The 25,235-nt window shown below is 42.3% G+C and overlaps 1 protein-coding gene across 1 annotated transcript in view; it reads left to right on the forward strand.

Annotated features, from left to right (window-relative positions):
- LOC129644180 (antigen WC1.1-like) overlaps positions 1-25,235 on the forward strand; it is a 60,772-nt gene that overhangs the window by 24,749 nt on the left and 10,788 nt on the right. Inside the window, exons 8-13 of the mRNA XM_055569670.1 lie at positions 6,724-7,038; positions 10,810-11,118; positions 11,212-11,520; positions 21,543-21,635; positions 21,712-22,026; positions 23,371-23,685. Coding sequence (XP_055425645.1) covers positions 6,724-7,038; positions 10,810-11,118; positions 11,212-11,520; positions 21,543-21,635; positions 21,712-22,026; positions 23,371-23,685 — 1,656 coding nt within the window. The remainder of the gene's footprint in view (positions 1-6,723; positions 7,039-10,809; positions 11,119-11,211; positions 11,521-21,542; positions 21,636-21,711; positions 22,027-23,370; positions 23,686-25,235) is intronic.

A 25,235-nucleotide genomic window follows, 5' to 3' on the forward strand; every position in this document is an offset into this window, starting at 1 on the left:
CCAGAGTTTACCCAAACTCATGTCCATTGAGTCAGTGATGCCATCCAGCAATCTCATCGTCTGTCATCCCCTTCTCCTTCTGCCCCCAATCTTTCTCAGCATCGGGGTCTTTTCAAATGAGTCAGCTCTTCACATCAGGTGGCCAAAATATTGGAGTTTCAGCTTCAACATCAGTCCTTCCAGTGAACACTCAGGACTGATCTCCTTTAGGATGGACTGTTGGATCTCCTTGCAGTCCAAGGGACTCTCAAGAGTCTTCTCCAACACCACACTTCAAAAGCATCAATTCTCTGTTGCTCAGCTTTCTTTACAGTCCAACTCTCACATCCACACATGACTACTAGAAAAACCATAGCTTTGACTAGATGGACCTTTGTTGGCAAAGTAATGTCTCTGCTTTTTAATATGCTGTCTAGGTTGGTTATAACTTTCCTTCCAAGGAGCAAGTGTCTTTTAATTTCATGGCTGTAGTCACCATCTGCAGTGATTTTGGAGCCCCCCCAAATAAAGTCAGCCACTGTTTCCATATCTATTTGCCATGAAGTGATGGGACCAGATGCCATGATCTTAGTTTCCTGAATGTTGAGCTTTAAGCCAACTTTTTCACTCTCCTCTTTCACTTTCATCAAGAGGCTCTTTAGTTCTTTTTCACTTTCTGCCATAAGGGTGGTGTCATCTGCATATCTGAGGTTATTGATATGTCTCCCAGCAATCTTGATTCCAGCTTGTGCTTCATCCAGCCCAGCATTTCTCATGAGGTACTCTGTATATAAGTTAAATAAGCAGGATAACAATATACAGCCTTGAGGTACTACTTTTCCTATTTGGAACCAGTCTGTTGTTCCATGTCCAGTTCTAACAGTTGCTTCCTGACCTGCATACAGGTTTCTCAAGAGGCAGGTCGGGTGGTCTGGTATTCCCATCTCTTTCAGAATTTTCCACAGTTTATTGTGATCCACAGAGTCAAAGGCTTTGGCATAGTCAATGAAGCAGAAATAGATGTTTTTCTGGAACCCTCTTGCTTTTTCAATGATCCAACAGATGTTGGCAATTTGATCTCTGGTTCCTCTGCCTTTTCTAAAACCAGCTTGAACATCAGGAAGTTCACGGTTCACATATTGCTGAAGCCTGGCCTGGAGAATTTTGAGCATTACTTTACTAGTGTGTGAGATGAGTGCAATTGTGTGGTAGTTTGAGCATTCTTTGGCATTGCCTTTCTTTGGGATTGGAATGAAAAGTGACCTTTTCCAGTCCTGTGGCCACTGCTGAGTTTTCCAAATGTGCTGGCATATTGAGTGCAGCAGCTTTACAGCATCATCTTTTAGGATTTGAAATAGCTTAACTGGAATTCCATCACCTCCACTAGCTTTGTTAGTAGTGATGCTCCCTAAGGCCCACTTGACTTCACATTCCAGGATGTCTGGCTCTAGGTCAGTGATCACACCATCGTGATTATCTGGGTCATGAAGTTCTTTTTTGTACAGTTCTTCTGTGTATTCTTGCCACGTCTTCTTAATATCTTCTGCTTCTGTTAGGTCTATACCATTTCTGTCTTTTATTGACCTCATCTTTGCATTAAATATTCCCTTGATATCGCTAATTTTCTTGAAGAGATCTCTAGTCTTTCCCATTCTGTTGTTTTCCTCTATTTCTTTGCATTGATCTCTGAGGAAGGCTTTCTTATCTCTCCTTGGTATTCTTTGGAACCCTGCATTCAAATGGGTATATCTTTCCTTTTCTCCTTTGCTTTTTGCTTCCCTTCTTTTCACACCTATTTGTAAGGCCTCCTCAGACAGCCATTTTCCTTTTTTGTATTTCTTTTTCTTGGGGATGGTCTTGATTCCTGTCTCCTGTACTATGTCATGAACCTCCGTCCATAGTTCATCAGGCACTCTGTCTATCAGATCTAGTCCCTTAAATCTATTTCTCACTTCCACTGTATAGTCATAAGGGATTTGATTTAGGTCATACCTGAATGGTCTAGTGGTTTTCCCCACTTTCTTCAATTTAAGACTGAATTTGGCAATAAGGAGTTCATGATCTGAGCCACAGCCAGCTCCTCTTCTTGTTTTTGCTGCCTGTGTAGAGCTTCTCCATCTTTGGCTGCAAAGAATATAATCAACCTGATTTCGGTGTTGACCATCTGGTGATGTCCATGTGTAGAGTCTTCTCTTGTGTTGTTGGAAGAGGGTGTTTGCTATGATCAGTGTGTTCTCTTGGCAAAACTCTTTTAGCCTTTGCCCTGCTTCATTCTGTACTCCAGGGTCAAATTTGCCTGTTACTCCAGGTGTTTCTTGACTTCATACTTTTGCATTCCAGTCCCCTATAATGAAAAGGACATCTTTTTTGGGTGTTAGTTCTAAAAAGTCATGTAGGTCTTCATAGAACCATTCAACTTCAGCTTCTTTAGCATTACTGATTGGGGCATTGACTTGGATTACTGTGATATTGAATGGTTTGCCTTGGAAATGAAGAGAGAGATCATTCTGTTGTTTTTGAAATTGCATCCAACTACTGCATTTCAGACTCTTTTGTTGACTATGATGGTTACTCCGTTTCTTCTAAGTGATTCCTGCCCACAGTAATAGATATAATGGCCATATTAGTTACATTCACCTATTCCAGTCCATTTTAGTTCACCGATTCCTAGAATGTCGACGTTCACTGTTGCCATCTCCTGTTTGACCATTTCCAATTTTCTTTCATTCATGGACCTATCATTCCAGTTTCCTATGAAATATTGCTCTTTACACCATTGGATGTTGTTTCTATCATCAGTCACATCCACAACTGGGTGTTGTTTTTGCCTTGGCTCCCTACCTTCATTCTTTCTGGAGTTATTTCTCCACTGATCTCCCGTAGCATATTGGGCACCTATTGACCTGGGGAGTTCCTCTTTCAGTGTCCTATCTTTTTGCCTTTCCATACTGTTCATGGGATTTTCAAGGCAAGAATACTGCAGTGGTTTGCCATTCCCTTCTCCAGTGGACCACATTTTGTCAGAACTCTCCACCATGACCTGTCCATCTTGGTTGGCCCTACATGGCATGGCTTAGTTTCACTGAGTTAGACAAGGCTGTGGTCCATGTGATCAGGTTGGCTAGTTTCTGTGATTGTGGTTTCAGTCTGTCTGCCCTCTGATGCCCTCTCAGCACTACTGTCAATTAGTGTATCTTTTCTTAAAGTCTCCTTTCTGGGACATCGATAAAGCTACTCCGGTTTTCTTATAGTTAGTACATTTTTTCCAGCATTTTACTTTCAACTTTTCTTTGTTTTCATAATATAAGGTGATCATTTTGCAAGTAACATTTGCATCAGTTTTGTTTTATCTTAATCCATTCACTGTAAATGCAATTACTGATATTGATGTATTGGTATCTGCCATTTGCTTTTAATTGATCCACATGCTTTATATTCCTTCTCTCTCTCTTTTTTTTTCTTCCTTTCGTATTAAATAAATCTGTTATTATTTCAGATTTTCCTTTTTCCTTTTGATTTTCAACAGCTTTACTAGGAGTGGGGGTTTTCATACTCTTGTTTATATTAAAAGAAATTCTCTATTATTATATGTTCAACTATGACTTCTGCAGTTCTGTCTCTCAGTCTGTGTGTCTCTTCTCCCTCTCCTATTCTTTATTTTCCTTCTCATCTCTCATTTTTAGGACTCCTCTAAATCACTATATTCTAAGTTCTATCTAAAATTTGTTTGACTTATTCATTCACTTTTTAATCCTGGATATTTTATTTTAGGTTGGCAATGGTTCCATTGCTGTTTTTATTTGTTTATGATTTTTGTTAATTTTTTCATCTTTTTACCTGTATATTCTCCCCTTCTCTCTTTTCCCCTAAATACACTGATCATAGTTAAAATCCTTATTCATTTCTATCATGTGTGTCTCTGCATTCTCTTATCTCTTTTTTTCACTTTGGTCATTTGTCATGTTATCCTAACTTGTCAAATGTCATGTCATGTTTTATTGAATGCTATTAATTATATATGAAAAAGTAAGATACTCCTGATACATTTTCTAATACCTGAAAGGATTTACCCTTTGTTTTCCTAGGCAGATAGGGGGAAGGGGTGTATATCACTCAAACATCTAAATATAACCTAAAACTGAGCTGTAATAAGTGTGGGTTGCAGTTTTGGTAGCACCCAGTCCACCTCTGATTTTTCTGTCCCTATGACAGGGGCTTTCAGAGAGTTCAGTTCAGAGCCTGGATTCTTTGGTCACTCAGCACCCAAGAGAATGAGAAAGACTCTGCTTTCCAAGTCTTTTTATATAGTTCTTTAGCCTCCTGTCCTTCACAGCTTATATACTGGGCAGATATTTGAGAAGAAAACGTGCTGTGTGAGAGAGGCTCTCAAGACTCTAGTTTTGTCTCCAGCACCAGGTAGCCCCCAGATTATGCTGCTTCCTGTCACAACAGTAGTCCTCTGCTTGCCCGAGCCCGGATTCTGAATCATTAAATTATGCAATGAATCAGCAAATTTCCAGAGAAAAAGAAGCTGTAGATCCTTGGCTAACATTGAAATAACCTCCACTCTTTAGAATTTTAGCATATTTAGTCCATGTTGTGTCAACAAATGTTGAATACATTTCAGTTCAGTTCGTCGCTCAGTCATGTCCAACTCTGCAACCCCATGAATTGCAGCATGCCAGGCCTCCCTGTCCATCACCATCTCCCGGAGTTCACTCAAACTCACGTCCATCGAGTCAGTGATGCCATGCAGCCATCTCATCCTCTGCCATCCCCTTTTCCTCCTGCCCAAATGTCTCCCAGCATCAGAGTCTTTTCCAATGAGTCTACTCTTCACATGAGGTGGCCAAAGTACTGGAGTTTCAGCTTTAGCATCATTCCTTCCAAAGAACACCCAGGGCTGATCTCCTTTAGAATGGACTGGTTGGATCTCCTTGCAGTCCAAGGGATTCTCAAGAGTCTTCTCCAACACCACAGTTCAAAAGCATCAATTCTTCAGCGCTCAGCTTTCTTCACAGTCCAACTCTCACATCCATACATGACCACTGGAAAAACCATAGCCTTGACTAGACAGACCTTTGTTGGGAAAGTAGCATTTACTGTTTCTTAAAAAACATTTTTCAGCTTTTTAAGCTGTGTCCAGCAAGACCCAGCAAAACACATTGGCCTGCTGTGAATTCCTCCATTCTCCATGGAAGTGGAAAATTTTAGGTTTAATTGTCTACTTCCTCATTTACTTAAAGTGCAACATTGATAGACATTCTTTAACCTTTCTTTACATCACTTTTATGTATAAAAGGAGAGGAGAATACAGTGAGCTTGTTAATGTTATTTGTTCAAGGGCTTGCAGGAATGTGACCTATTTCTGCTCAGTTATAGAACTAGAAGATTTTGCTGGTGGCTCAGCTGTAAAGAATCCATCTGCAATGCAGGAGACACTGATTAGATCGCTGGGTCAGGCAGATCCCCTGAAGGAGGGCATGACAACCACTCCAGTATTCTTGCCTGGAGAATCCCATGGGCAGAGGAGCCTGGTGGGCTACAGTTTATAGGGTCTTAAAGAGTTGAACATGACTGAAGTGACTAAGCAAACATACACACTATTTCCCCCTAAAGATCGCATAACTCCAAAATTTGAATAACAGAGATTCTTGACACAAAGTCCAAGGACGGATTATATTTTTTTGGGAAAAGAAGCAACATTCTTCTTATGGACTCTGTGGGAGAGGGAGAGGGTGGGAAGATTTGGGAGAATGGCATTGAAACATGTATACTATCATGTATGAAACGAGTCGCCAGTCCAGGTTCAATGCACGATACTGGATGCTTGGGGCTGGTGCACTGGGACGACCCAGAGGGACGGTATGGGGAGGGAGGAGGGAGGAGGGTTCAGGATGGGGAACACATGTATACCTGTGGTGGATTCATTTCAATATTTGGCAAAACCAATACAATATTGTAAAGTTTAAAAAAAAAAAAAAAGAAGCAACATTCTATGATTTCCAGTGGAATCTGGGCAGTGTCAATGTTCCTTGACATCATCTCTCAGGCAAAGTTGTTCAGTCTACTCAAAGAGATCACATTCTTTGAAAGTAAGTATCCAGATCTGAAGTCTGAAGCTTAGAACCACAAATGAAATACTCTGGGGTAAACCAAGATATCACAGAATCCATTTGTTTTTCAGTTCTGAATGACTGTACCAAGGAGAAGGATTCTAATGGTAGAGGATTCATGATTGCTATCTGAGGCATCTTATAAGGCCAGTTCCTGACTCTACGCCCTTTAATCAACCCCTTTAACTCTTAGGTCAACGGCATCAAAATATGTGTGCTTTGAAAGGAATCCATCCAGCTGCCAGCTCATTCCTGTGACTCTGAACTCATTTAACTGCTCTGGGTAGAGAGACTAACATTTCCTGTAAATCTTTCTCTGTTGCTGTGCAGACCTCTACAGATCAGAATGTTAACTCTGATAGGACCTTGTACCACCTTCTGTCTCAGACTACTCACTAGAGTGTTTTCAACTTAATACTTCCTGTTTTATTTTCTTCCTATTTTTCAACCTTATTATTGTCTTGCCACTGGTATAACCAGACCCAGCTGCTGCCCCATTGCAACGACTCTGTGTCTGAACCAGCAGGGTCTGCAGCCTCAGAGGAGAGCGCCCCCTACTGCTCAGGTGGGGGTCCCACAGGACAGAAAACCCTTCCCAACCCCTGGTGTCCCATTTCTCTCTGCTCAGACAGCAGACAGATCCGCCTGGTGGACGGAGGTGGTCGCTGCTCCGGAAGAGTGGAGATTCTTGACCAGGGCTCCTGGGGCACCATCTGTGATGACGGCTGGGACCTGGACGATGCCCGCGTGGTGTGCAGGCAGCTGGGCTGTGGAGAAGCCCTGGACGCCACTGTCTCTTCCTCCTTCGGGAGGGGATCAGGGCCCATCTGGCTGGATGAAGTGAACTGCAGAGGAGAGGAGTCCCAAGTGTGGAGGTGCCCTACCTGGGGATGGCAGCAACACAACTGCGATCATCAAGAAGATGCAGGAGTCATCTGCTCAGGTATGGTCAGTTCTTTGTCCACAGGCTGAGAAAATGGAAAGTTCCAAGAAAGCTGGTGTCTGATCAGCAGGGCAATGGGAGATAGGTGGGCTAGAGAGGACTGAGATGCTTACCCATCCTCCCTGAGTGCACTGTGGCTATGATTGATGAGCTTCATATACTTTCCTCTTATAAGTCTCTGCTATTCTTTTCATCTCCAGTGGACTTACCTGACGGTAAAATAGCTTTCTTCGTTCTCCCAATTAAAATAAATCCTCATAATTTTTTTTCATAATTCACTTTTTGTAAGAGTGAAACATTTGCTAACTGCCACACACACATTCTCTTTGCACATGGAGGCTATGAGAGGCAGGGACACAAATGAGGATGTACTTTCCTGGGTGGAGTTGTTTCTGTACAAACAATATGAGACATTATTTTGCACTAAGCTAGTAGGAGTGGAGGTTACTCTTATTATAGAAGGATATAATTTACATATATAGAGATGATCCCTAAAGGGATATTATTTAACAAATCAGAGATTCTTATGGATTAGTGGCAGATTTCAAGTTTCCTTTGCAAATTTAGATGTAAATGTTCATAGTTCTTTGATGGTAGAACTAGAGAACTGTGAATGAAATGTTCTGAGTCTTATATTCTTTCATTGTTACTAGAAAAGTCTCTTTCCCCAATTTTTCCTTTAAGATATCTGTATAAATGCAAACTTTGGAGGAACACTTAGCCATGCACTGGCAAGTCAAAGGTGGAGGTAATAAAACATGAATTTCTGTGTTTTATGATAAGAGATTATGTAGTTTATATTTGATGATTTCAATGATATAAGAGACTTGTGTTTGGGGGCTTATTTGGAGCAAGAGGACAAATGTAATTTTTGAAGAAGGTGGAACAGGTTTTATAGTAGCTGGGAGGAAGGGGAATGGCAATGGGAGCTGATGAAGGCAACTGTGAGGTTCTCTGAACAGCACTGAAAGTCCAGGTGTGGTGTGGAAGATGCTATGTGTGCCTAAGGACACAAGATGTCTACGCAGCAAGAGACCAGACAAGGATATATCTTAATTATATTTAATATCTTTACTCATTCACATCAGTTCAGTTCAGTTCAGTCGCTCAGTCATGTCCGACTCTTTGCGACCCCATGAATTGCAGCACGCCAGGCCTCCCTGTGCATCACCAACTCCCGGAATTCACTCAGACTCAGGTCCATCGAGTTGGTGATGCCATCCAGCCATCTCATCCTCTGTCGTCCCCTTCTTCGCCTGCCAATCCCTCCCAGCACCAGAGTCTTTTCCAATGAGTCAACTCTTCACATGAGGTGGCCAAAGTACTGGAGTTTCAGCTTTAGCATCATTCTTTCCAAAGAACACCCAGAGCTGATCTCCTTTAGAATGGACTGGTTGGTTCTCCTTGCAGTCCAAGGGACTCTCAAGTGTCTTCTCCAACACCACAGTTCAAAAGCATCAATTCTTCGGTGCTCAGCTTTCTTAATACACATCCATACACGACTACTGGAAAAACCATAGCCTTGACTAGATGGACCTTTGTTGGCAAAGTTATGTCTCTGCTTTTGAATATGCTATCTTGTATGAGTGGTCAAGCTAATCCTTCAGTTCTTTAATTTCTGCAGTGCCTTTTCTGTTCTCTCCGGCTCTCTATGCTTCTGCTGCTGCTGCTAAGTCGCTTCAGTCATCTCTGACTCTGTGTGACCCCACCAGGCTCCGCCGTCCCTGGGATTCTCCAGGCAAGAACACTGGAGTGGGTTGCCATTGCTTTCTCCACCTGCTCTCTACAGTAGATTTTTATTCTGTTACATCATTCTTTTTGAGACTTCAAAGTTCACAAACTTATGCAATCAGAGTCTTTCACCAGAACAAATTCCACCATGTGCATAAATAATTATGAGCACACTCAGAAACCAGGAAAATTATTTAAAAAGTTGTTCTTTATGATGTGCAGGTTTTCCCCTATTGGATTACCTTTTCTCTGTCCAAAATATGGGCTCTGAAGGATGAAATCATTATCATCAGTCTTTTCCTTGGTCTGTCTCTCATATGTCATCCACTCCCTGTTTAACCTGCCACTCACTCCACCTCACTCCTTACAGGAGTTATTTCCTTTTGGAATCTCCTTTCCATTTATTTGTAGCTCTTAAGCTTTTTTTTTTTTTTCTTTTCTGCTTTGGGAGAAATGGGAAAGGGTAGCAGGGTTAGGTGGCAAATGGGAGGAGCACAGGGGATAAAAAGTGTTAAAATCTCGTTGAACGAGTCTTCCCCCCCCCCAAAATCTTTCTATTTTTCATTCCTATTGAGGCTTTTGCAGTTTAGAAATCTCTAAAGTATATATTAAAAGACACTTACTCCTTGGAGGGAAAGTAACCTTCCTAGACAGCAACCTAGTAACCAACCTAGATAGCATATTAAAAAGCAGAGATATTACTTTGTCAACAAAGTTCCACCTAGTCAAGGCTGTGGTTTTTCCAGTGGTCATGTATGGATGTAAGAGTTGGACTGTGAAGAAAGCTGAGCACTGAAAAATTGATGCTTTTGAACTGTGGTGCTGGAGAAGACTCTTGTGAGTCCCTTGGACACACCAGTCCTGGGTGTTCATTGGAAAGACTGATGCTGAGGCTGAAACTCCAATACGTTGGCCACCTCATTCGAGGAGTTGACTCTTTGGAAAAGACCCTGATGCTGGGAGGGATTGGGGGCAGGAGGAGAAGGGGACGACAGAGGATGAGATGGCTGGATGGCATCACTGACTCGATGCACACGAGTTTGGGTGAACTCAGGGAGTTGGTGATGGACAGGGAGGCCTGGCGTGCTGTGATTCATGGGGTCACAAACAGTTGGACATGACTGAGGGACTGAACTGAACTGAACTGAAAGCATACATGGGTTGTTTGCTGTCTGCTCTCTTCCTCTCATTCTCCTTTTTTATAGCTTGCTGGCTTCTTATCTCAGAAATCCAAATAGGAAAGGCATATGCACTTAGCATATAGATAAGGTTAGAATACATTAAATTATCATTACTCTTTCACGTTTGCTGAGAATCTCATGTCTAGTATGAAGTAATCAACTAACTCAATTGTCTTGCATAATCCCACTGAGACCTCACTTTCTCCCAGGTGTCTTGATAAATCCTAGGTTTTTAAGAAAGATGGCTAGGACCATTCCCTCCCTCTCCTATGACTCTCTGAGCTTTTGTCATTTCTAAACTTGCCTGTGCACAACTTCTTTCACAATTAGATTATAATACCTGCACTCAGATCCAGCCTGTGTGATATTCCCTGTCTTCAGTGACTTGAATATTGGCTCTGAGAGAATACTGGCCAGAAGTTTAGACCCAGAAATCTCAGGATGGTCCTCTAAACTTCTAAACTTCTCTGGCTCTTAGGCCTGTAAGCTCTTGAACCCCATGGACCTTTTTCACTCTCACTTCAGCTGTGCACCCACGTTTGAATGACTACCACTGTGCGGTTTCTTTGGGCACTGTAGTTTCCATGCCCCAGATAGGAATTAACATTCCTAACCAATATATATTCTCGGGATTCAGCCATTCCAAACTGATTCTTCAATCCTTCTGGATATCTCTTCAGAAACTTGCTCATGAAAATGCAGTTTGACAATGACAGTCAAATTCTCTCTTCTTATCCCCTCTTATTCCACTGTTGGAAAGAAAAACTTTCACACCATCTCATGCCTGTGAATGTTGTTTCCAATTGCCAAGCCAGGTTCATGAACACTCACTGCATTTGTTGTTCTTTGTTTCTCTTAGGATTTGTGCGTCTGGCTGGAGGGGTTGGACCCTGCTCAGGGCGAGCAGAAGTGCATTCTGGAGAAGCCTGGACCCCAGTGTCTGATGGAAACTTCACACTGCCCACTGCCCAGGTCATCTGTGCAGAGCTGGGATGTGGCAAGGCTGTGTCTGTCCTGGGACATGTGCCATTCAGAGAGTCAGATCGCTGGGTCTGGGCTGAAGAGTTCAGGTGTGAGGGGGAGGAGCCTGAGCTCTGGTCCTGCCCCAGAGTGCCCTGTCCAGGGGGCACGTGTCACCCCAGTGGAGCTGCTCAGGTTGTCTGTTCAGGTGAGATGCACATCAGGACTTAACCTCTGTGTACACTCAGTTCAAGGTAAAAAAGAAATCAGATTGTGCTGAAATCCTGTCTTTTTCTATCAGTGTACACAGAAGTCCGGCTCATGAAAAATGGCACCTCTCAGTGTGAGGGGCAGGTGGAGATGAATATTTCTGGACATTGGAGAGCTCTCTGTGCCTCCCACTGGAGTCTGGCCAATGCCAATGTTGTCTGTCGTCAGCTCGGCTGTGGAGTCGCCATCTCCACCCCAAATGGAGCAGAAGGAAGTGATCAACTCTGGAAAGCCCGATTTCACTGCTCAGGGGCTGAGTCTTTCCTATGGAAATGCCCTGTGACTGCCCTGGGTGTTCCTGACTGTTCTCGTGGCAACACGGCCTCTGTGATCTGCTCAGGTAAGACAGGGAAGGGCTACTATACTTAGGATGCTCCTGGGGCGAAATGTCCCCAGAGCAGAGAATAAGGGAAAACAGACTTAGAAAGGAAGATATTCTGTAGTGAAATTATTGAACTCAGGTTTCAACTGCTCATTACTTAAGAACCCAATCCTGAGAGATTAGCATGGGGTAAAATTAAAGATAGCTTTATTGAGAAAACCAGCAGTTCTGGGGAGACAGAGGACTAATGTACCAAAGAACCAGCTCCCCCTTGCTGATCAGGGACAAGAGTTTTTAAATGGGAATTTCAGGAGTGCACAGGTGGAGGTAGGGGACAGGTTACCTGCAGAATAGCACAGCTAGCCCCAACAGTCATCTTGAAATAGGTCTGATCAGTGTCACCTGTATTGTTTGAATTGCAGTTAATCATCAGTTCTAGTGTTGGTTTGTTCCCATTTCCTTGAGGCCAATTATTGGAATTGTGTAAGATGAAGAAGGGCTTCCCTGTTGACTCAGATGGTAAGGAATCTGCTTACAATGCAAGAGACTCAGGTTTGATCCCTGGGGTGGGAAGATCCCCTGGAGAAGGAAATGGCACCCCACTAGTCTGGTCATCATGTAATTTACTTCTACCTCCTGGTTGGGATTTCAGCATCTGCAAAACAGCTCAAAGGATATGGCTCAGAATGTTAGCTATAGCCCATGAGGAGGAACTAAAAATCCTTGACTTTGTTTAGAGCTAAACTATTATTATTTTATCCGATTTGACTATTTTCCTTTGTTTCTGAAAAATTTTCATTTCTGTGATTAAATTTATTCTTTGGCTAAGGCTTTTCTACAGACAGAAGCAGGTGCAGGACATGAGGGTGGTCTGTCCTGAGAAGGCTCCGTAAGGTCCTGCTCCATAACCTTCTCATTGTTCACTCATTTTTTCAGGGGAAAGAAGTGCTAAGAAATGCTCACTTAAGAAGTGCTATGTCAGGGAAAGAAATGCTTAGATGAATAATATTTTTATGAAACATTATTATTTAAGGACAATAATAGAGAACAAAGTACAAACAATAAGTGTATACCTAGATCATGTTCCCCAACCCAGATCTACAAAGAGAACATTCACAGCACCACAGAGTCGCTATCGCCTCCCAATAGCTGTGTCCTCCTCCTCTCCAGGGAAGACTGACTACCTAAGACTTGTACTGCCATAGAATATTTTGTCAGTTTTTAAACTTTATGTATAACCATACAGAATGTTTTCTTTCGTGTCTAATTTCTCACTCATGATGTTGTTTATGGCAACATTGTATTCAATTTTATTACTATAGAGTATTCCTTTGAATGATCACATGACCATGCATTGATCCATTCAACTAGTGGCAGAAATTTGAGTTTGTTGCCAGGTTTTGACTCTTACAAATACAGTGGTGCAAGTTACCATGATGATGACTTTTGGAATAAATATTTATTATGTTTTTTGTGTGTTTAATTCTGTCTTATATTTTAATTTTCTTAATGGTATGGTGTACTTCAATGAGTCAAGTTACTAATCTTAAGTGAATTCATTCACCTTTTTTACTGTACATGTAGTGCTCCTTCAGTCAGTCAGTTCAGTTCAGTCACTCAGTCATGTCCGACTCTTTGCAATCCCATGGACTGCAGCACATCAAACTTCCCTGTCCTTCATCATCTCCCGCAGCTTGCTCAAGCTCATATCAATTGAGTTGGTGATACCACCCAATCATGTCATCCTCTGTCATCTCCTTCTCCTGCCTTCAGTATTTTTCAGCATCAGGATCTTTTCCAATGAGTCAGTTCTTCCCATCATGTGGCCAAAGTATTAGAGCTTCAACCTCAGCATCAGTCCTTCCAATGAATATTCAGCACTGATTTCCTTTAGGATTGACTGGTTTAATATCCTTGAAGTCCAAGGGACTCTCAAAAGTCTTCTCCAACACCACAGTTCACAAGCATCAATTCTTCAGTGCTCAGCTTTCTTTATGGTCCAACTCTCACATCCATACATGACTACTGGAAAAACTATAGCTTTGTTGGACCTTTGTTGGCAAAGTAACATCTCTGCTTTTTAATATGCTATCTAGGTTTGTCATAGCTTTTCTTCCAAGGAGCAAGCATCTTTTAATTTCATGGCTGCAGTCACCATTTGCAGTGATTTTAGAGTCCAAGAAAATAAAGTCTGTCACTGTTTTCATTGTTTCCCCATCTATTTGCCATGAAGTGATGGGACCAGATGCCATGATCTTCCTTTTCTGAACGTTAAGTTTTAAGCCAACATTTTCACTCACCTCTTTCACCTTCATCAAGAGGCTCTTTAGTTCCTCTTCACTTTCTGCCATAAGGGTGGTGTCATCTGCATATCTGAGGTTATTGATATGTTTCCCAGCAATCTTGACTCCAGCTTGTGCTTCATCCATCCTGGCATTTCGCATGACGTGTTCTGCATAGAAGTTAAATAATCAGGGTGACAATATACAGGCTTCACGTACTCCTGTCTCAGTTTTGAACCAGTCCTTTGTTCCAGTCCATAGAGATCCTTATATCCTTCTAGAAAGAACTTTGTCCACTCCAAAATCACAAAAATATTCTCTGAGAGTATCTCACAGAAGTGTAATTACTTTTCTTTTGCATGTAATCATACAGTGCCTCTAGGATTGATAACTGTGTAGGATAAGGGTCAAGTGTCATGTTTTCATATGGGCATCCAGTTGACTGAAAATCTTTTTCTGGAAAGACTATTCCCTACTGCAGTGCCACCTTTGTGATAAACGAAAGGGCCCATATGTCTGAGTACTTCTTTTAGACTTTCTATTCTATTCCACTGTGTCATTTGTCTATCCTTCAGCTGTACCACATTTTCTTAATTATTGTAATTTTATAGTAAATCTTGAACCTTCCCTGGTCGCTCAAATGGTAAAGAATCTGTCTGCAAGGTGAGAGACCTGGGTTTGATCCCTGGGTTGGGAAGATCCCCTGGAGAAGTGCATGGCAACCCACTCCAGTATTCTGGCCTGGAGAGTCCCCATGGAGAGAGGAGCTTGTTGGGCTATAGTCCACTGGGTCACAAAGAATCGGAAATGACTGAGTGACTAAAAACACAGAGTACGTCTGGGTAACTTTAATTTAAAGAAGTTATATTGTTGCTGTTCTTCCTAACTGCCTTGGTCATTCTTGGTTTTTGTATTTTGTATACATTTTTGAGCTGAAGCTCCAATACTCTGCCACCTGATGTGAAGAGCTGACTCATTAGAAAAGACCCTGATGCTTGGAAAGATTGAAGGCAGGAGGAGAAGGGGACAATAGAAGATGAGATAGTTGGATGGCATCACTGACTCAATGGACATGAGTTTGGGTAAACTCTGGGAGTTGGTGATGGATAGGGAAGCCTGGCCTGCTGCAGTCCATGGGGTTGCAAACAGTCAGGCATGACTGAGTGACTGAAAAACAACATAAATTTTGAATCATCTTGTCATGTTTCATACACACAAAAGAATCAGGGAATTTTATTGAGGTTAGCTTTAATCTGTATATAAATTTGAGAATGATTTATTTTGACAACACTGAGTTTCCCAAATCATTGGCAAAATAAATCCCTTCATTCAGTTCGGTCTTGAATTTCTCTCATATGTTTTGCATGTCTTTACTTAGGTTTTCTCCTAGGCATTTTATGGGTTTGATGTTACTAGTATTTCCTTTAGTGAAGGTTTTCTAGGAGTGAATTCTCTCTGAACTTTATCTGGATTCCCCAAATGTTAGGTTAGTATTTTGCTTTAATCCTTCTTTCTTTTCTCTCCCTCTCTCTCTCACTCTAGTTTTCTCTGTCTTGCTCTAGCTTTCCGTCTCTCTCCTCCTTTGTCCCTCTCCTGCCCCATTTCCCCCCTGAGTATGTAAAATCTTTCTGGATTAAGTTGCAGATAGGATGCTCCTTTATCCCTCCATCTCCCCAACAAAAAAAATACTTCAGGGAATTTCCTTACATAACCACAGTTCAATCAAACCTTTAGAGATATCAGCCCCAGATAACATCTAAGGGCAACCACATGAGAGACCCCAAAGATAGAACTGCCAAGTTGAGTCTTTCCCAAATTACTGACCAGGAAATTATGATCAAAATTAAAAAAAAAATTCCTTCAACTGCTAAGTTTGGGGGAAACTTTGTTATACAGTATTGTTAACCAGGCATTTACCATGTAACTAGCTTTTGTATATAGAGGAATATTTATCCTCTCATCTTCCATTTTACTATTTCTACTTTATATTGATCTAATGTGCTGATAGACTCATTCTCTAGTTCTTAATTTCAGCTGTTAACTTTTTCAGCTGTAGAATTTTCATTTGTTTTTGTTATCATTTCTCTGCCAAGACACACATCTTGTTAATTAATTCTTTGAGGACTTTAATCATGGCATTTAAATTCTCTGTCAGACTATAAATCTCTTAGAGGAAAACATAGGCAGAAGATTCTTTGACATAAATTGCAACAAGATCTTTTTTGACCAACCTTCTAGAGTAAAGAAAATAAAAACAAAAATAAACAAACAAGACCCGATTAAACTTAAAAGGCTTTGCATAGCAAAGGAAACCATAAACAGAACAAAAAGACAACTGTCAGAATGGGAGAAAATATTTGCAACTAAAATGAAACAACTAAGAGGCAACTAATCTTCAAAATGCACAAACAACTCAATATCAACAAACCAAACAACCCAATTGAAAAATGGGAAAAAGACCTAAACAGACATTTCTCCAGACATACAGATGGCTAACAAGTACATGAAAAGATGTTCAACATCACTAATTACTAGAGAGATGCAAAACTGCAGTCAGGTATTACTTCACACCAGTCAGAATGTCTATCATTAAAAAAATCTACAAACAATAAATGCTGAAGAGAATGTGCAGAAAAGGGAATCCTCCTACATATGGGTATGTAAATTGGCACAACTACTATGGAGAACAGTATGGAGGTTCCTCAGAAAACTAAAAATAGAACTATCGTATGACTCAACAATCCCACTCCTGGGCACATACCTGGAGAGAATCATCATTCAAAAAGACACATTCATCCTAATGTTCACTGCAGCACTATTTACAACAGCCAGGACACAGAAGCAACCTAAATGTCCCTCACAGGAGGAATGGATAGAGAAGATGTTGTACATATATAAAATGGAATATTACTCAGCCATAAAAGAATAAAGTTGTGAAATTTGCAGAGACATGGATAGACCTAGAGATTGTTATGTTCGGTTTAGTTCAGTTCAGTCGCTCGTCATGTCCGACTCTTTGCGACCCCATTGACTGTAGCACAAGAGGGCTCCCTGTCCATCACCAACTCCCATAGATTACTCAAACTCATGTTCACTGAGTTGGTGATGCCATCCAACCAACTCATCCTCTGTCGTCCCCTTCACCTCTCGCCTTCAATCTTTCCCAGCATCAGGGTCTTTTCAAATGAGTCAGTTCTTCACATCATCAGGTGGCCAAAGTACTAGAGCTTCAGCTTCAGCATCAGTCCTTCCAATGAACATTCTGGACTGATTTCCTTTAGGATGGACTGGTTGGATCTCCTTGAAGTCCAAGGGACTCTCAAGAGTCTTCTCCAACACCACAGTTCAAAAGCATCAATTCTTTGGTGCTCAGCTTTCTTTATAGTCCAACTCATATCCATACATGACTATTGGAAAAACCATAGCCTTGACTAGATAGATCTTTGTTGGAAAAGTAATGTCTCTGCTTTTTAATATGCTGTCTAGGTTGGTCATAACTTTTCTTCCAAGGAGTAGGCATCTTTTAGTTTCATGACTGCAGTCACCATCTACAGTGATTTTGGAGCTCAAAAAAATAAAGTCAGCCACTGTTTCCACTGTTTCCCCATCTATTTGCCATGAAGTGATGGGACTGGATGCCATGATCTTTGTTTTCTGAATGTTGAGCTTTAAGCCAACTTTTTCACTCTCCTCTTTCACTTTCACCAAGAGGCTCTTTAGTTCCTCTTCACTTTCTGCCATAAGGGTGATGTCATCTCCATATCTGAGGTTACTGATATTTCTCCCAACAATCTTGATCCCAGCTTGTGCTTCATCCAGCCCAGCGTTTCTCATAATGCACTCTGCATATAAGTTAAATAAGCAGGGTGACAACATACAGCCTTGACGTACTCCTTTTCCTGTTTGGAGACAGTGTGTTGTTCCATGTCCAGTTCTAAATGTTGCTTCCTGACCCGCATACAGATTTCTCAAGAGGCAGGCCACGTGGTCTGGTATTCCCAGCTCTTTTAGAATTTTCCACAGTTTATTGTAATGCACACAGTCAAAGGCTTTGGCATAGCCAATAAAGCAGAAATAGATGTTTTTCTGGAACTCTCTTGCTTTTTCGATGATCCAGCAGATGTTGGCAATTTGATCTCTAGTTCCTCTGCCTTTTATAAAACCAGCTTGATCATCTGGAAGTTCATGGTTCACATGTTGTTGAAGCCTGGCTTGGAGAATTTTGAGCATTACTTTGCTAGTGAGATGACTGCAATTGTGTGGTAGTTTGAGCATTCTTTGGCATTGTCTTTCTTTGGGATTGAAATGAAAAGTGACTTTTTCCAGTCCTGTGGCCACTGCTGAGTTTTCCAAATTTGCTGGCATATTGAATGCAGCACTTTCACAGCATCATCTTTTAGGATTTGAAATAGGATTTGCCGGGAGCCGGCATATTGCATATTGAGTGCATATTGAATATTGAGTGCAGCACTTTCCACAGCATCATCTTTCAGGATCTGGAATAGCTCAACTGGAGTTCTATCACTGCCCGGAGCCAGCGTGAGGAACTCCGCCCATGACAAAGGTCATGAGGAAGGAGGCTCGGCATACGCAAAGGCGGGATCGAGCCTCAGGAGTCCCCCTGGAAATTCTTGAGCATCTACCCCCCAAACCAGAGTCTGCCTACTTTCTGCTTTGTGCTTTCACCTACACCTCTGACTTTACAGGGGGCGGTCCCCCACTACCTCTCTCTGAAAAAAAGAGTTAGCTTACAGCTCCAGTTAATAATTCCTGGGTGTGACAGTGTTTCAACCTACAAACTCCTTTGGAAATCCTCTAGCCTGCCTGAATGGGTTTTTCCGGCCACATGTGATTGTTCAGAGCCTCCCAACTGTGAGAGGCAGGAAATGTTCTAAACTGCCTAAACACAGATTCCTTTGAGTAGTTAAAAGATTGATTAGAAATTGTATTGGTGAAGGGTTTTTCACTTGTTGGGCCAATGTTTGCTGCTAAGTCTCCATACTCCTTACCTACTGTGTCCTTGGTAGTGTATTGATTGATATAATGGGTGTATAGAAATGTAAAATGCAGCTTTGTCCAATGCTTTTTGGAAGGCTGGTGCCTGACTTTGGAATAATCACCTTTAGAGAAAAATAAGTTTCTTAAAATGTTAACAGGCCTCCGGGCCAGAAGATGATGTCAATCACCTGAACTTTTGCATATGATAAGTTTGAAAGCCTGGCTTCGATTAGAACCAGGAACTGCTGTCCTTGCATGACTCCACCCCTTCCCCCATTATCCTCTATGCATAACTTAAGGTATAAAAACTACTTTGGAAAATAAAGTGCGGGCCTTGTTCACTGAAACTTGGTCTCCCCATGTCACTCTCTCTCCCAAATTCTAGCTGAGTCTCCATCTGGAGCGCGGAACCCACCATGCTTGCTAATTATGCCTGGGCTTCTAAGATCCGACCGGGGAGGCCTCAGTGTCTCCTCTCCTTCGGGAGAACGGAAGGACGCCTGTGGCCTACGTAAGTGGTGCAAACTTCTTGTCTTGAAGTTTTATTGGTCTCCCGCGTAAACCAAGCTACTCAGCCTCTTTTCTCCACTGAATTTTCCTACTGAGCTATCCTCATTCTATTACTCTTTGTATCCTTAATTAACGTGTAATTAAGCAGTTGTTTCCTGACCCTCGCCTATGCCCTCTCTCCTTCGAATACCCTGGATCAGCTGGGGCTGGACCCCGGCAAGGATTGTTATGTAGAATGAAGTAAATCAGAAAGAGAAAAACAAATACGGTATAACATCACTTATATGTGGAATCTAGAAAAATGGTAGAGATGAACTTACTGCAAAGCAGAAGTAGAGACACCAACCTAGAGAACATCACATGGATACTAAGAGGGGAAATGAAGAGTGGGATGAATTGGGACATTGAGATTGACATATATGACATATAGACAGTATTGATGTGCTGTGCTGTGCGCTTAGTTGTATCTGACTCTTTGCAACCCCGTGGACTGTAGCCCGCCAGGCTCCTCTGTCCATGGGGATTCTCCGGGAAAGAATTGTGGAGTGGGTTGCCATACCCTCCTCCAGGGGATCTTCCCAACCCAAGGATCTCTTGCATTGCAGGCGGATTCTTTACTGCCTCAGCCACCAGACTCAGAAGGCCTACACTATTGATACTAAGTATAAAATAGATATTGCCTGGAGAATCCCGTAGACATGGAGCCTGATGGGCTACAATCCATAGTGTCACAGAGTCAGACATGACTGAAGTGACTTAGCATACACACACACATAAATTTTGCCAACAAAGGTCTATCTAGTCAAGGCTATGGTTTTTCCAGTGGTCATGTATGGATGTGAGAATTGGACTATAAAGAAAGCTGAGCACCAAAGAATTGATGCTTTTGAACTGTGGTGTTGGAGAAGACGCTTGAGAGTCCCTTGGAGTGCAAAGAGATCCAACCAGTCCATCCTAAAGGAAATCAGTCCTGGGTGTTCACTGGAAGGACTGATGTTGAAGCTGAAGCTCCAATACTTTGGCCGCCTGATGCAAAGAGCTGACTCATTGGTAAAGACACCGATGCTGGGAAAGATTGAGGGCAGGAGGAGCAGGGGATGACAGAAGATGAGATGGTTGGATGGCATCATTGACTCGATGGACATGGGTTTGGGTGGACTCCGGGAGTTGGTGATGGACAGGGAGGCCTGGCATGCTGTGATGCATGGGGTCACAAAGAGTCGGACACTACTGAGCTACTGAACTGAACACATAAAATAGATTAATAATCTATTGTATAGCACAGCGAACTTGACTCAGTGCTCTGTGGTGATGTAAATAGGAAGTAAATCCAAGAAAGAGGGGATATATATATATGTGTCATTGTTGTTTGGTCGCTGAGTTGCGTCTGACTCTTTTGTGACCTCATGGACTGTAGCCTGAGACACTCCTTTGTCCATAGGATTTCCCAGGCAAGAATACTGGAGTGGGTTGCCATTTCTTTCCCCAGAGGATCTTCCCAACTAGGGATGGAACCCCAGTCTCCTATTTGGCAGGCAGATTTTTTTTTTAACCACTGAGTCACCTAGGAAACCCTTAAATGTATATATAATGTATTGAATTCGCTGTACAGCAGAAGCATCCACAACGTTGTAAGGCAATTATGCTCAAATAAAAATTAATAAAAATAAATAAAATAAACTCTCTGTCAGGTAACTTTAAGAGCCAAATACCCTGGGAAAATTTTTTAATGTTTCTTTTTCCTCTTGTTTTCCATGAGATCTCTTTTATATAAGTGTTTTTAAAAATCACAAACATTGTAGATAAAAAATTGTACAAAGCCTTCAGAAAGGATTTTGTTTTGCTTCTTCTATTTAGGGGTAGATTAAGGATAGAGCAACTTATTTAACTCATTCTTAGGGCAAAGCTTGGCTTAAAACAGGAATCGTGGCATTGTCAGGACCAGGGCTGTTCATAGAGAAAGGGAACACTAAGATTATGGTAACTTTACTGGTATGTTACAGCTTTCATGTCAGCTCCATCACTAGATCATTATTATTATTATTATTTTATTTTGAATTTTTACTTTGTATTGGGTTTAGCCGATTAACAATGTTGTTACCGTTTCAGGTGAACAGGCAGGGACTCAGCCATACATATACATGTATCCATTTCCCCACAAACTCCCCTCCCCTCCTAAAAATTATTTTGCTTAACTGAGTTTCCTGTTCTTCAACCCTCCCAACCCTCTAATCATCGCTCTTTTTTCAGGAAATCACACCCAGGTGCTGCCCCAGTGCAATGACTCTGTGTCTGAACAAGCAGGGTCTGCAGCCTCAGAGGAGAGCGCCCCCTACTGCTCAGGTGAGGGTCCTACAGGACAGAAGATCCTATTCACCCTCCAGGTCAACGCCTCATTGTCCCATTTCTCTCTCCTCAGACAGTAGACAGCTCCGCCTGGTGGATGGGGGCGGTCCCTGCGCCGGGAGAGTGGAGATCCTTGACCAGGGCTCCTGGGGCACCATCTGTGATGACGGCTGGGACCTGGAGGATGCCCGCGTGGTGTGCAGGCAGCTGGGCTGTGGAGAAGCCCTCAATGCCATGGGGTCTGCTCACTTCGGGGCAGGATCAGGGCCCATCTGGCTGGACGACCTGAACTGCACAGGAAAGGAGTCCCACGTGTGGAGGTGCCCTTCCCGAGGCTGGGGGCGGCACGACTGCAGACACAAGGAGGACGCCGGAGTCATCTGCTCAGGTCAGCACTCCACACTGTCCACAGGCTAGGGGAGGGGAGGGCCCAGGAGGACGGGGGTCTGAACTCTGAGGGAGAGATGCTGAAGGGACCAGAGAAGGAGGCTTCCTCCCATGAAGCCTGTCTTTCCAGCAGACGTGAAGACGAGGTGCTTTCACTGCCTCCTGCAGCAGCTGAGATTCTGGTCCTTTCTCCTCAGTAGTGTTTGCTGGCAGAGCCTTTTCTCAGTTTTCCTTGAAATCAGGGCTCACTCTTCTGGTACATATGGTAGAGAAGTCTTAAAGCCAAGGTGCTAGTTTTTTTGTTTTGTAACAAATTACCACATAGTTAATGGTTTAAAACAACACATTTACTTCCTTACACTTCTGTAGCTTAGATGTCCAGCAGGAATCTCACAGGATGGGGATCAAGGTTTCAGTAGGGTCACATCACCTCTGAGCCTCTGGGAAAGAATCTGTTTCTTGTCTTTTCAAGCTTCTAAAAACTGCCTGCCTGCCTTCGGTCATAACCCCCTTCTGTTCATCATCAGACCAGCAATGCTCCACCTCTCTAACTGTTATACACATTCACATCTCCCTCTAACCAGAACGAGGAAAAGTATTCCACTCTAAAGGACAGTGAGTCTAAGATTGTGATTAGACTGTGCTCAGGTGGAAGAAGGCAATGGCAACCCACTCCAGTACTCTTGCCTGGAAAATCCCATGGATGGAGGAGCCTGGTAGGCTGCAGTCCATGGAGTCCCTAGGAGTCAGACACGACTGAGCGACTTCACTTTCATGCACTGGAGAAGGAAATGGCAACCCACTCCAGTATTCTTGCCTGGAGAATCCCAGGGACGGAGGAGCCTGGTGGGCTGCTGTCTATGGGGTTGCACAGAGTCGGACACGACTGAAGCGACTTAGCAGCAGCAGGTGGTTAATCCATCATATTTCAGGGTAATCTCAAGGTCCTTACTTTAATCACATCTGTAAAGTCCCCTTTGCCAGATAAGGAAACAGTCACAGGTCCATTATTTTATCTGCCTCCACACTGTCCACATCACATCCCTTTCATACACTCTTTTAGATGTTTTGTCAGGAAGCAGGAGTCAGCTCCCTCTCTCTGCAGGTGTCCAGGTTGGTCTTCCTCTCAGTTCATACCACTACATCATAGTGGTAGAAATATTTAGAAAGACAGACACAAATGGACAAAGTCAGATAAAAAGGAGACAGTTTTCACTCTGGTCATCTAATGGATTTGCTTCCTCAGCTGGGTCAGAGATGAGTGTTCACATTTTTGGGGAGAGAGGAAAACCCAGAGCACTGAGTGGGGTGTCACTGTGTCCTGTCTCCTCTCTTTCGATCTTAGAGTTCCTGGCCCTCAGGATGGTGACCAAGGACCAGCAGTGTGCTGGGTGGCTGGAAGTTTTCTACAATGGGACCTGGGGCAGTGTCTGCCGCAGCCCCATGGAAGACATCACTGTGTCCATGATCTGCAGTCAGCTTGGCTGTGGGGACAGTGGAAGTCTCAACACCTCTGTTGGTCTCAGGGAAGGTTCTAGACCCCGGTGGGTAGATTTAATTCAGTGTCGGAAAACTGATACCTCTCTCTGGCAGTGTCCTTCTGGCCCATGGAAATACAGTTCATGCTCTCCAAAGGAGGAAGCCTACATCTCGTGTGAAGGTGACTTATGTCTGTTTCTGTGTCTTTCCCAACTCTGTAGGATGTTGTTAGTGAGATTTGATATTTTAAAATCTAAGTGATGGGTTTAAGTTGAGTTTATAAAATGAAGTTTAGATGGAGCTTATTTAATCTACATGTTCCAAACTTGCTTTATGAAAATTTTTTAATTGATATAATTGATACAACATTATATTTTTTGCTGTGTTCAACATAATGCTTATATGTTTGTGTGTATTGATAAATGATCACTACAGTAAGTCTAGTTATATCTATATATATGGATCCATATATATAGATCCATATATATAGTTAAAAAGTTTCCTTCATGATGAGAATGTTTAAGATGTATTTTCTTGCCATCTTTCAAATAGACAATGCAGTATTCACTATAGTCACCATGCTGTATGTTATATCTCTTCACCTATTAATTTTATAATTCAAATTTATACCTTTTGATTACCTTTGCCCACACCAAATCCCCCACCTCTGGCAGCCACCAACTACTCAGCATCTCTGAACTTGCTTTTTGTTTTAATATTACACATATAAATAAGATTATATGGTATTTTTCTTTCTCTGTCTGATTTGTTTCACTTAGCATAATGCCCTCGAGTTCCATCCATGTTGTTGAAACTGGCAAGATGTTCTTCTTTTTTTATGGGTGGATATAAGTCTATATTACATTTTCTTTATCCATTCATCAGTGAAGACTTACATTGTTTGACTCATATATATTGCTATAAAATACTAAAAGGTAATACTGTTAAAGTGCTGCAGTCAATATGTCAGCAAATTTGGAAGATTCATCAGTGGCCACAGGACTGGAGAAGGTCAGTTTTCATTTCAATCTCAAAGAAGGCCAATGCCAATGAATGGTCAAACTACCTCACAACTGTGCTCATTTCACATGCTAGCAAGGTTATGCTCAAAGTCTTTCAAGCTAGGCTTCAGCAGTAAGTGAACTGAGAACTTCCGAGATGTACAAGCTGGGTTTAGAAAAGGCAGAGAAACCAGAGATCAAATTGCCAACATTTGTTGGATCATAGAGTAAGCCAGAGAATTCCAGAAAAACATCTGCTTGATTGACTACATAAAGCCTTTGACCATGTGGATCACAATGAACTGTGGAAAATTCTTAAAGAGATGAGAATACCAGGGCACCTTACCTGCCTCCTGAGAAACCTGTATGCAGATCAAAAAGCAGCAGTTGGAACTGGACATGAAACAACCGACTGGTTCCAAATTGGGAAAAGAGTTCGTCAAGGCTGTATATTGTCACCCTGTTTATTTAACTTATATGCAGAGAACATCATAGGAAATGCCAGGCTGGATGAATCACAAGCTGGAATCAAGACTGCTGTGAGAAATATCAACAACCTCAGATACACAGATGATACCACTCTAATGGCAGAAAGCCAAGAGGAACTAAAGAGCCTCTCATTGAGGGTGAAAGAGGAGAGTGAAAAGCTGGCTTACAGCTCAACATTCTAAAACCTAAGATCATCAGCTCTTCATGGCAAATAAAAGGGGAGAAAGTGGAAACAGTGACA

Source organism: Bubalus kerabau, chromosome 1, assembly GCF_029407905.1.
Source record: "Bubalus kerabau isolate K-KA32 ecotype Philippines breed swamp buffalo chromosome 1, PCC_UOA_SB_1v2, whole genome shotgun sequence".
NCBI lineage: Eukaryota > Metazoa > Chordata > Mammalia > Artiodactyla > Bovidae > Bubalus > Bubalus kerabau.